Source organism: Falco biarmicus, chromosome 13 (genome assembly GCF_023638135.1).
Source record: "Falco biarmicus isolate bFalBia1 chromosome 13, bFalBia1.pri, whole genome shotgun sequence".
NCBI lineage: Eukaryota > Metazoa > Chordata > Aves > Falconiformes > Falconidae > Falco > Falco biarmicus.
Window position 1 is genome coordinate 12,037,805 of NC_079300.1, and position 12,947 is coordinate 12,050,751.

General features: G+C 43.9%; 2 protein-coding genes across 4 annotated transcripts in view; one reads left to right on the forward strand and one right to left on the reverse strand.

The window, feature by feature from the left end:
- RPL35A (ribosomal protein L35a) lies at nt 1-3,741 on the reverse strand. The gene is made up of 5 exons (XM_056358635.1): nt 3,612-3,741; nt 3,189-3,231; nt 1,914-2,066; nt 923-1,067; nt 1-59 (listed from the first exon to the last, which is right to left on the reverse strand). The coding sequence occupies exons 2-5, from the start codon at nt 3,197-3,199 to the stop codon at nt 36-38; spliced, it is 333 nt and encodes a 110-aa protein (XP_056214610.1). The 5' UTR covers nt 3,200-3,231; nt 3,612-3,741; the 3' UTR covers nt 1-35.
- The window catches only part of IQCG (IQ motif containing G), a 23,724-nt gene continuing 14,407 nt past the window's right edge, over nt 3,631-12,947 (forward strand). For 2 of the 3 annotated variants that reach the window (XM_056358632.1, XM_056358634.1), the window contains exons 1-2: nt 3,631-3,925; nt 8,400-8,547. In XM_056358632.1, coding sequence (XP_056214607.1) covers nt 3,631-3,925; nt 8,400-8,547 — 443 coding nt within the window. Of the gene's footprint in view, nt 3,926-8,399; nt 8,548-11,950; nt 12,196-12,947 lie in introns of all 3 variants that reach the window. The other variant, XM_056358633.1, reaches the window with a different exon arrangement.

Genomic DNA, 12,947 nt, shown 5'->3' on the forward strand with positions numbered 1-12,947 from the left:
TTAAACAGATTCTCCATTTTATTTCCAATAAAAATTCAGATCCTAGATGGATACAGCATCTGTAAAATACAAGAATAGACAGAATCTGTTAGAAATATTATTATTAGACTACTATCTTAAACACAAGTTTTACAGTTACAATCTAGATCAATCTCTTCATCTACTATAAAAGCAACCCCCTCATTTACAAAGAGGTGCAAGAATGGAAAAGTGTTAACAACTAGTTCAGTGACCCAAAGTAGCGTTTCACTGGTGGTACAGACTCCCCCAGCAGCTGGCCCTCCCGCTCACTGGCAGGGAGAGCCCTCATGGGTCTAGTTTCAGGATTTAACTGTGCTGCTTCTACTGTGCTTTTGCTAAGGCACAGAAGACAGACAGACAGACAGGAAGGACTGCACCCCTCTGATACTCCCTTTGACATTACTAGAAAAGTATTGCATTAGACTTCTGGGTGAGGGACCTAAAGGGACAGTCTCACTGAAGCCCTGGGGCCAAAACATCAACTGTGGAGGAGGTGCTAGTGGACAAACCAGGACAGCACACCCCTCAGTTAAAACATTTGGGAGGTAGGAGTAGAATCTTATCAACAGGTAGGAACTGGAGTAGGAGGGTACAAAAATACATGTACAAGATAACTTTAGAAGGGAGCTGGGGAGCAGTCCTGGAACTTGAGAAGTCCTTCCAGTCAACCTGAGCAAGCATACAGAACCCTTGGCAATGAGACAATCCCCCCCCTCAGCACAACAAGCCAGCAGCAAACCTTTCCTAGCTCCAGAAGGAGCACTTCTCAAATTGCCACGTCAAATACACAACAGCAACAGAGCAAAACCATAGCTCAAGTTTTTCCTCATACTAAGTAGGATTAAAAAAAAAGGCACACCAAAAACTGCCAATAACTTGTTGCTAAAATAAATCTACTTACCACTCGGATTCTGTGTCCAATGGCCTTGGCAGGAAGGTTGGAGCGGAACTTGGCACGAACCATGCCACTGTTCCCATGTGCGCGGGTTACCTTCCCCCAGATCACTCGTGTCCTGTTGGGCTTGCCACCAGGGGTTACGGTGTTGCTGAGGAGAGAGGAAAAGAACTGCTGAGCACACCAGTCACAGCTCTGTACAGGACTGATCAATGGCAGTACAGACAATGCAGGCTCCTTAAGACACTTCATTAACTTTATTCAACAACTGTCCTTTAATAACGTATCTTCCACTATTATTTACCTGTGAAATTCATTAGGCCTGCAATTTTCACAATACCTTCCAAATGGGTAAGTAGTGCAGCTTGTAACTCACCAGAAGCTCCACTGGAGAGCTATAAACAAGTTAAAAAGCTTAAGAATTTGGAAAACACTGATACTAATATGATCAATCCAAAACCTCCTCAATTTCAACTCCAAAGAAAATGAAACATCTTATTTGTAAGATTTCTCTGGACACTAAGGCTGGAGAGGCCTAAGCCACTGGGACAGACTGCTAAAAATTGCTTTACAAGAAAAGCTATATGCCAGCCTGACCACCATCATTTCCAAGATAACAGTCTGATCAGTTTTATTCAATGCAATTCGGAACTCTTAACAATTACACTCAAAGAAAAGTGGAAGTTAGTAAGTAACTGTTCTTAAGGCCTCCACCAATGCCAGCACAGCAGAATTGACAGTGCTCTGACATCAGCATGCAAAAGGCAGGATACAAATTCCTCCAGACTTCACAAAGTATTTCTGCTGGACTTCAAAAATGAAACCAACCCAGGAAACTGGTCTATACAGTACTTCACGGACATTTTATTGATATATTGAGCCCAATTTATTTTTGTTCTAACAAAAAAGCTCTATAAACAGACTGCTCACATCCTGACATTTACAAAAGCTGACATAGGAATTGGCTAATTTGGCATACTAATAAATAGTAACTTACTTTTTAGCTTTGTATACGTAGGCACACCTCTTGCCCAAGTAGAAGTCTGTCTCCTGACGGGCATAAACACCTTCAATTTTCAAAAGGGCTGTGTGCTCCCGCTGGTTTCGGAGGCCACGTTTGTAGCCAGCAAAGATGGCCTTGCACCACAGCCTAAAGGCATGGAAAACATTTACAAATTGCAATTCACTCCGAAGTATCAAATGTAAAATCAGGTACTGTTTCAGCACAAACTATTTCCACACCAGTAGAGATTTAGCTGAGGAAAAAATCCTGTCGCTTTTGCTTTTATAAATTACTGCAAATCCTTATGTTCAGTCAACAGAGGAAAGCTAAGTAACTGGAACATGAAGTATTTATGAGCACTTTGTATCCTTCTGCTTGTTATAAATTTCTGCCACTACAGGCTTCACACTACAACCGAAGTGCTTCAGCACTAGTAGGTGTTACGTTTTCAAATATCTACTAACACTCAGTGATGAATAAATACTACTTTTTTTTCTATAGGTAACATCAACTGAATCTCCTGTGCTGCAGTAACTGCTATAGAAGATATTAACCGCTGCTAATTTGTAGAGAGACAGTCCCACATACACTGGACAAGAAACATTACACAAACTCAACAATTCTTCATGATGAAGACCTGCCTGTACTACACAGGTAAGGCAACCATGGGACTCATTCCACACATCGTGTACACAGCATGACTGTCTCAACTGCATCCAGCAACTGTCCCATAGCACAACAGGGATCAAACTAAGCTATCCAGTACCACCTTCCACGCATGCACAACGTGAGATAAACTCCACACATAAATATCAAGACAAAAAGCTGTGATTCAGATTCAATCCCTCCACCATTTACAAACTCAAGCCCTACACCCACCATAGGGAAAACTCGATGGCACAGCAGCTCCCTTACCCAAAGAAGCAGTATGTCAAAGCCTCTGCTGTACAGTGCAGGTGCACAAAGACTATGCTATCAAAACCACCATTAATATCCTGCATCTACTGACAGGCCAGGGAAAGCGTGGCACACAGCACCAACAGCTACAACCAGCTTCAGAACAGGGAGCTACAACTGGGTGCGTTCAATAGAAGGCCCAGCAGGATACTGGGCAGAGAAGCGGCCCTGGAAAATGAGAACTGCCGCAGGAAAACGGATGACTGCCCGCAGCTTTAACAAAAGCTCTCAGAAACGCTCAGCTTGTCTAGAGGACTTGTCGAAAGCGCACCGTAACAGCGAGCCCAGAGCCACCTCGGGGCTGTCACTCACCTGCCGGTCATTGTGTCCTCCTGAAGCCCCGGTCCCTGCAGGCCTAGAAGGGACACACAAGCCATGAGTCCCGCAGGCCGGCGGCTCCGCAGGCCCAGTCCGGGGGCCGCGACATTCTGCCGGCCGGCGGCCACCCAGAGCAAGGCGACGCGGGCCGCCAGCCGCCCCAGGCCGGGCTCCGGCTCACGGGGCAGGGAAGGGCACCCCTCCGCTTCCCCACGGAACGGGACGCTCCAGCCCTATTTCAGCTGCGGGCCTCAACCCGCGGCCGGGACCATCCGCCGCACATCGGCGCCATCCCGCCCTCCACCCGCTCCGCACGGCGCCAGCCGCAGCGCGCCGGGAGCCTCGCGCCCGCCGACGGCCCCACGGCGGGGGCAGCTCCCCCTGCCCGCCACCCCGCGCCGCCGCTCCCCGGCTCACCCCGCGGCGCCGAACCAAGATGGCGGCAAAAGGGAGCCCCGCCGCGCTGCCTTCCGGGATATGGGCGGGCAGGACCCCCGCGGGGGCGCCAGCACCGCCTGAGCGGGCGAAACCCAGGCGGCCCCGGCGGGTCGGGTACATCGCCCCCAGCGCCGTCCCGCGCCCGCTGCCCCGCGCCCCCTCCCTCCCCCGGGCGGCGATCCGGGCAGGGGCGGCCCCAGCCCCGCCGTGCAGGCACCCGCACGGGCAGCCCCGCGAGGCCCCCGGAGCGTGGGGGTCGTCATGGAGACGGGCGCCACCGCCGCCGCGTCCCGGTGAGCGCTGCAGCGGGCCGCGGCCGGGCCGCTCCCAGCACCGGCGGCGGGCGGGCAGGCGGGCGAGCGAGCGAGGGGGTGCCCGGCCCGGTACCGGCGGCCCAGCTGCTGTGGGCAGCGCCCTGCGGACGCCCGGGGTGGGAGCGGGGGTAAATCCCGGTGCGTGGGTGGAGGGGAGGCCTGGCAGGGCGGGGGGCTGCGAGGGGGCGGGAGGCGGCGAAGGGCAGCTCTCGGCGTTTCGGGGGGCGGCCGGGCTCGGGGGGCTCTTCTGATGGCTGCCTCCAGGCCCTGCCTGCCCGCCTCCGGGCTCACCTTCATCAGTGAATCATCTCAACATTTTATTCCCGATATCGCCTTGGTGACAGAAAACTTCATTTCTATGCTCAAATCCCTGTAATGAAATTTCACATTCCTGTGTTTTCCTAAAGAAGAGCAGGTGGAAGCATGTACTTACCCGTTTTCCCACATCAGGGTCATTCGCTCCAGATTTCCCTCACTTCCCTCAGCCAGAAATTCAGATGCATTCTCAGAGCACTTTCAGTGATTTAGGAACTTACTCCAAATACAAAATGTGCCCTGGCTGTCTGGACTTTCCCTGTAACTTTGTTCCTAAAGTGCCTTAAGCTGCATTTGAACATGTGCCCAGAGCATATTTATGAAAAATTGGACCTCAGGAGCAAAATCTACCATCATCTTGTCACTGGCTGGGCCTGGAGACCTTGAACCTGGACTGAGGAATTAAATCCTGATGCAGGAGTACAATTAAGTCTATCTGTACTTTGCTGGGCCAGGGCAGAAGCACTTAATGCCTTGTAAGCATGCATAAGCAGAGGTTTTCTTTAAATAAATTCAATTGTTAGGAGGTAGGAGCAAAGAAGGGATGAAACATGAATTCTCCAAATTATTCTGCTGGCTTCTATTTTAAGGAAAAGGTAGAAAGCAAAGCAATGTTCAGTAATCTACCCACTTAACAGTACCAAATGTGTGCTGGGAATCTCTGCGCAGAGAAAGGACACAATCCCTGCTTTGAGGAGAATAAACTACCTGTCAGAACACTCTCTTTTCCAGCAGTGGAGATGACACAGCCAGTAAATGCTCTCTAAATCTTATCTTTAATGTCCCATGCAGATTTAGTCCCATATGGACGTACAGATAAAAGTAGCACCATGTCTTTCACTCCTGTGCTCAGTTCTCCAGGGTTCTCGTCAGCACATCCTCAGACAGCAGGAGCAAAATGTCTCTCTACAGTTAGTCCTAAATTGCCAAAACCAAGATTACTTCAGCTTTTCAAGGTTTCTTTTCCTCTCTCTCTCTCTTCAGATGAGCAACTTACATTCTAACATTTGAGTGGTAGGCAGAGTTTTGTAAGGCCACAACTATTTTGCTTGCCTAAGAGATTTTTTTTTTTTGTTAAAAACTAAGGTATTTCTGATTTGTGGCCCAGTCACTGCTACTGTGGATATTCAGAATCTCTCTTTGCCAATCATTTGCAAAATGGAGCTAAAGAAGATGTAATGTTCCCAGCTTCACATTTTATCACTGGAATTCATTGGTATCTCCTTAATCAGCTATAAGGAATGCTGTAAAACATGCTGCCTTTGAAGCCTTTTTAGTTTATCAGGCAGCAGGATGGGAGAAACATGCATCCAGGACTCTCACACAGCAGAGGGAGTTGCAATCCCCAAAGGGACAGGAGGCCAGACCTTTTATACAGTTGTTTTAAAAATTATTTCTTGATATGTTTTTCTTTCCTTTTAGATCAGCAGGGAAAGAATGTCAACCTAGACTCTTGGGGCAAGCTTCACATACCTCTTTTTTTTTTATTAATGCAGTTTAATGAAGGAGTTCAGCAAAGCACAGTGATTAAGGTTGATGCCAACTGCTGCATCAGGATGATCTGTGGGCACTGTGTAAACGCTAAAATCCAGGGAGAGCAGCTGACTATTTGCAGTGTTTCTTAACGCCCCAGACAGTGGTTTCCTTCTCACTTCCAAGTCAACATAAGCCCAGAGTGTGCTGGCTTGGCACACGCATCTGCTGAGTATACGGTTATAGGAGGAGATACACAGGGGGAGCAAACCAGCAGGCTTTAGAGAAACATTCCAGCTGTGAACTTTCTTAATGCATATTAATATCTTGACTTAATTCTTTCTTGGACAGAAGCTGCTGATGGGATAAAGGAAAGTTGTTGCATTCTGCTTTGTTTCCAAAAAAGTCACTTTTTCCTATGAGAGCTTCAAGTGTTGTTTCTTCTTTCAAGAATGCTGTTGTAATCATCTGTCACAGCTATCTCACAACAGATCTTTTTTCACTGTATTTTTAGCATTAGGACTCTACATGTAATAGATTATCCTTATGTTGTTTAGACTCAACATTTGGATCACAGATTTTTTAAAAAGATAAAAACAAGTAAAAGTTTTACAAATATTTTATTAGTGCCTGTTGACTGGAAAGAGACATGATCCGGCTTTCTCTATGTAAAAATACTTCATTCATGCATCTCCACTTCTATCATTGATTTGAAGGTTGAAAAGAAAGGAAAAGTGATGGGTTTAGTTCATTACACACATCATTAGCTATTTGTTTGTTAATTATCAGATTTCTATCTCAAGCTGTAGCATTTTTTTTTTGTATTTAAGAGAAAGAGAAAAAAAATTCAGAAGCAAAATGAGGAAATCAATTCCTGCTTAGTCATAGGTGGCCATCAAAAGACCTGAACAGTGGGAATTAGGTAAGACAATATAAATACAAGAAGGATAGTAAACATATTTGTAATATTCAGAATCACTCCTTTGCTGTTATCTTCTCCTGCCATGATTTAAGCAAGCTTCTTGAAGTAATTTAGGGTGCCTCTATGATTATCTTCTCTGAAAGGCTGTTCCGTATCTTCACCCATGCAGAAGTTAGAGACCTTATCATAATTGCCTGGCTATGGGGAAATTATACTCCTTTGACCCTGGACCAGTATTATCCTTTAACTTAAATAGCTCTGTCTCTCCCTGGTATCTGCTCTTCATATATTTACATTATAGAGAGTAATCACAACCCTCAATTCTTTTAACCCCTTGTAAAAGGGAATTTCTATTCGCATGATCATGCCACTAGTCGCCTTCTGTACCTGTGCTTGTTTTTAAACACAAACAACTAGAAACATGCACCATGCCTTATATGAGGTTTACTGAAGCCTTATGCAGCAGCACTAGTACTTCTTTTTATCTGCTGAAAATAGCAGTCTTGCTACATCATAGGACTTGGCATTATTCGTGGTTCACAACACTGGAGTCATGCCACCCCTGAACCCTCTCTTCCACCCTGTGCTCCCACCTTCATAGCAGAAACTCTTGTGAAAACCCTTAATGCAAGACTCTGCACCTGGTAGTCTTGCATTCTAAGTTATTATTCAGTTAATCAAAGAAAAGGGTCTAGGCTGAAAGGAGCAATATTCCAGTTTCATTGACTGTACATATAGCTGTCATGAAAAAGACTGCCACTCACACACTAGGCTTTTTATTGTAGTCTCATGCACAAGGGGAGCCATGTCCTATTACAAAGGACACTACATTTCAATACATTCTATTAAACAACTTACTGTAGGAGTCAGGGACATCAAGAAACAAATGCATAAAATCTAAGTTATATTTGTTTGGTTTACCTATTCTGTTCTGATAGAGAGCTAATAAACCTGCACTGAAAAGTGGCCCGTGTTTTATGCAAGTGAAATTAATTTCATGTTCCAATTGTAAATTATTTTCTTCAACAACAACAAAAAAATGTCTGTGAGCAAGACAAAGGGATGTTTAAGTATACATGTGAGCAAGACAAAGGGATGCTTAAGTATACATCTGAGCAGTTTCATATTTGAAATGCATTTTAAAATAAAACAACACAGAATGTTAAAGATAGTTTACTTAGTCCAGATACTGGTTTTTGTTTGACTTTCAGCATCTTAAGGTGGTAACAGTTCCTGCTGAGGGGACTGGGATCATAAAAGTGTTAAGGCTACATAGTAATAACAAGGAATGATTAGAGCATGAAGGTTCGCCATCTGAGATTTTATAAGGTGTGGATATTTTTTTTCCTTTTAAAAAAGCACCTTCGTTCTGTTGTTTCCCAAAGAACAAAGTCCATCATGAAACACTGTTCCCCCTTGAACTGAATGGTGAGGCCACCTCACCTAGTTTGTGACTTCCATATCCATTCTCTTCTCAGCCTGTCTACCCCAATCTACTGTAGGAGGGACCAGGACCTACTTTGTTTTGTGAAAGCTAAACATTTCCACTGTCCCTGAATGCAGCCATTAGCAGAGCATGGCTCCCCTCATAAACAGTGTATGAAAGGCTATAAACAAAGCTAGGGAAGTATATGAAAGGTTGCCAATGCTACTTCAGCTCTACCTTTAGTTTAAACTACTGTTACTAACATTACTAACACCATAGTCTTTCTCATTGGTACCTTTTGTCTTTGTTCCTCTTAGCAAGAACACAGAGACTAAAGAAATGGAAAAATTCACTCATCTGGAAGCTCTGCTGTTTACTGCTGTGCTGGAGAATTGTGTGGATCAACTCTCAATTCTTGGATATATCATGCCAGTTTCATATGAGGGCAAGACAGACTTCAGCCACGTATGTGCCTCTATCCTCCCTGCTTAAAAAAAAATTTTTTTTTTTCTTGTCTTGGTTTTATGTTTTCTACCACCATTTTTTAAAATATCAGTTCATATTTTTTCTAAGTGCTCCATGACCCTTGGGTGAAGAAAGACAATGAAAGTGCATGGCTGATCAACTGCAGCATCACTGAGAAGCCTCTGTCAAGGTTTTGTGCAAAAAACTCTATTGACCCAAGATGAGGTTCCTGGGCTTATAATTTTAAAATCTTGGTGGTTAGATGACAAGCAAAGCATTAGGGAAAAGGAAGAAAAACATAAGGTTCTTATGTAGATACAAAAGAGTAGTATATTTGAAAGTACTCAAACCCAGGGTAATTCTGTTCCTCTCTAAGTCCATGCTAAAGTTCCTTTAGTCCCCGCAGACAATGAATTAAGAAAGATTCCACTTCAAAATAGGTTAGTAACTACCCATTCTCAATGACCATTATTAATTAATTGATTTCTAATAGGCATCATAACTAACAGGGCTTGGGCAGAGATACAAAGAGCAGAGAAGAAGCCCTAATTCTCAGGCAGAGGTGTGTTGCTGTGGAGGAAGATGTGATATTTCTGGTAGCTGATAGACACATGCAACAGGATGGGACAGTCCTGAGGGGTAAACGGTTCTAAGTTCTGTCGTCATATATTTTAAGTGACATAGCAGATGGTTTCCAATTTAAGCCAGTTTGAAACTTTTTTAAAAGGAACTCAAAAAGTGTGTGACTAGGATGGAAATAAAAACTGGGATCTGAGTTTTCAGATCCAATGCTGTTTGCTCTGTCTAACGTACCACTAAGAATGCAAGAGGAAGGTAAATCAATATGTTATTTTCTACGTGTTTCCTTTCCATACCACCTACTTTTCAAAAATCCAGTGCGAAGCAGCAGAAACTGGTGTTTCAGTAAATTTTAGGGCATGAACGATGCTTAGACTGTGCAACAGAGGGCACTCCTCCCCTAAGAGAGTCCTGTGAGCCAGTCTCACCTGCTTCCAGAGGATGCTTCTCCCTCAGAGACCTGGGTGGGAAACCTCTTTGCCAGCAACAAAATCACAGAGAAAGAGCATATATCTCGAGGACAGTAGGAGTTCTTCAGACACACAGACTGAGGTTGGTAGACCTACTAAAAGTACACTTACATTACAAAGAAAACACCTTAGCTTTTCTCTTCAATCACAGATGCTCATTTTTACCAAGTCACTACTTAAGCCACAATTTTCTCACAGACTATAAACCCTGCTTGTGTTCTTAAAGATGCCAAAACAAATCGAGAAGGAAACAATTTTGAAACAAGAAAATGGCTTAGGGAAGCTACTTGCTAACTTTGGTGCTCTGTAATTTGATATTCCTCTTCGTTTCTCAGTTTACATTTGTCTGTTACTGTATTTGGAGAAGACTTGTATTTACAAAGCACCCTGGAGCTCTGTCAGTCAAACAAATCAACAACATTTTCAAAGACTGACATCTAAATTTCAGTTGATGACAGTTTTGAGAGGATTAATTACAGTGTTGGCCAGCACCTCATCGATTTTCCAAATCAGGGACTTTGTACATTGCTTCACGCAGGGCATCCCCCAGAGGAAAGCTGCCTTTCTGTTTGCAGAATTTTGGGCAAAAAGACTAGCAAAAGATAAACAGCTAGGAGAACACATGGATGGCAACACATGCAGTTTACAAATCCCTTGCTCTTACATAGTTATTTGGTAATTATTAGCATGCAAGTCCCTCCTGTTTATAGACAATCCAGTTATAGCCTGTCTTGAACTTTCCCAGACATTAAAAAACATTTGTCAGAACATTCATAAAATCTACATGATATTAAAGCCTGTTTGCCAAACTCAGTTCTTTCTGAAGTACAGCCATCACCAGCAAACTATTTAAACCTTTTTTTTTTTTTCTAGTTAACGATGTAATTTTCATTGGTCTGTGTATATTTTGCATGCGATTCATTTAATGTAAATTGAAATGTCCAGAAATTAAGCATGTAGTCACCTAGACTTCTTCTGTAGTCAGTGGTGAGTCAGGCACTGCCAGAGGTGGATTCATCCCATCCGGAGATGTCCCAGATACTCAGAACTTGGAACGAAGCAGCCCCTTGCAGTGCCCTGCTCACTGCCCTCGCAGAGTACGGCAGCGTCGCAGGCCACTAATGGAGCCTCGCTCGACAAGTAACTTCTTGGAAGTACTGGCATACACAGTTGCTGCCCTGACTGCCTATTACTCTGCCCTCTGTGCTGTGTTGGCACAAACGTGTGCATGTGGTTGTGGAGGGATCTGGGCTGTGAACTGGTGCTGCTAAAAATGAATTATTTTTTTTTCCTTTTTGCTGGAAAATACTTCAGCTCAGTGAGTCCTTTAATCCATTTCCCCAAGCAGCCAGGGTGGGGAGTAGGCAGCTCTGGACTGGGATGGGGCTGGCAGTGACTGCGTTACTGGCTTCAGTGTACTGCTACTAAGTGTTCAGCCACAGAGATACTGGTAGACAGGCAAGAAAATTTTCTCTTTTAATGTCCCACTGCATACACCTGCTTTCTTACCCATAGCACATAAAGCAGAGAAATTCCTAGAAGCAAGGGCTCAGCCGATTTTATAGCGTGCTTTTGCTTTTCTGGGACGTTTTCTTTTTTAATAAAATTGTGCACAGCCACAAGATACCTTTCCATGTAGAAGAGAACTGACAATATTTTGAACTTCTTCTTTGAATTCATGTTATACTTCCTCTGTTGTCACTCTCAAAAAACCCCAGCTAAGTAGATGGCTGATGCCTATCATTTATTTCACACATCTCAGCTCTTGTTATAACAATAATATTGTAGGGAAATGTCATGGTGACAAGCAGTGGGAAATAGCCAAGATAGAGAGAAGGCAGAGGGGAAGCAGGCTAACAGTCTTCCAGTACATAAAAGCTGCTGCAAAGAAGAATGAAATTATTTGTTCTCCTAGAGACTAGGAGAAGCCGCCAGGGGCTCAACTGCAGCTGATGAGAAAAAAATCTTTCTTATGGTAAAGATTGTTGTGATATGCTGGCACTGGCAGAAGGGTGCGTAATCTCCATTGCTGGACATCATTAAAAACGTGTCAGGAATGAGAGTCTGAACCATCATCTCTTGGGGCAGATGAATTCACCTTTTGAGGCCTTTTATAGCCACTTTAGAACTTTTGATCCCAAGAACTTTAATAAGTCTACATTGTGTGCTCAAAGCTAACCCAAGAGAAACATTTCTGTTCTTCTACTCTGTGCAGAATGTAACATACACTATCAACTGCTCTTAGAATAGCTTCATTCTAGATTATTATTAATTTTTCTTCCTCTCAGATAATGATGCAGAGGGTTTATTTCTACTGCCCAGTGTGCAAGCAGGTCTCTCTGATTCCCTTTTAGACTGGCATCCAGGAAATGAAAGAAATCAGAGAGACCCAGAAGGAGCTGGATATTAGCTACCAAGAGCTTATGTCAGCAAGGCAAGGGAGTGGGGAAACAGTTACCTTCATGTCTCTGAAAAGCAGCAAACACGAGCAGCAGCTGGGGAAAACTGAGGATCTAAAAAGAATCCATCATCTTTCCAATAGGGCCATGAAAGACAGTGCTTTATCAGTAGAGAATCTCAGAAAGATTCAGGCTGACAGGTGAGTGAAGCACAAATATGGTAACTGTGGGGATGCTCGGAGCTGTAAAGTTCTCAGTCAAATCTCTTGAAAGCAAAAATGCAAGTTCCCTGCTCACCTGCTGCTGGTGTACCTCAGCTTGGTCCAGAAGGAGTACCTCTAAAGAGAGCAGCGGGGTCTAGTTTCATAGGCCATTTAGTTCTGGCCTTTGCTTGCCTCTGGATGCTAAGTAATGATGATCAGTTTATTTTGAATGGAGTTGCAAAATACTACCCAGAGTATAATGGTTGCTTGGGTGGAATTCACACCAGGTACTTACTACCAGTGCTGAAGTTCTGGTATCTGGAGTCAGGCTCCCCTAGCAGGTATGTACAGACAAAGTGGGATCTGAGCATTGTCTCGTGAACTCACTTATTTGCAGGGCACACAGAGCTTCTATGGCAGCTACAGCCATTCTTTATAGAACAGATAATGTATATAAAGACCAAAGAGTTTATTTTTTTTTTAAATAAATTTTACTCCTGCACCTAATCCAGTGCCTTGATTTGCAGAAGTACCAGCAGCCTTTGGTTTAAAAGATGGACTGGGGAGCTGAGCATTCAGTATGCATTTTTCTGCATCCTGGCTTCTGTTCTTTAATGTTATTTCAACAAAAAGCTTAAAGAAGATGCTAACACAAATGAGGAAAATGCAGCTAAAATATAAAGACCGTATTTCAAAGCACTATGAAATTCAATAAACTGGGCAAGCCCATGGATTTGTTAAGATCAGCT

What these genes read in the sequence shown, in the direction of transcription:
- RPL35A (XM_056358635.1), bottom strand. An exon ending in TACGTATACAAAGCTAAAAA is followed by an intron (nt 1,068 to 1,913) that starts GTAAGTTACTAT and finishes CTCTCTCCTCAG; the next exon opens with CAACACCGTAACCCCTGGTG. An exon ending in TTGGACACAGAATCCGAGTG is followed by an intron (nt 60 to 922) that starts GTAAGTAGATTT and finishes TGTATTTTACAG; the next exon opens with ATGCTGTATCCATCTAGGAT.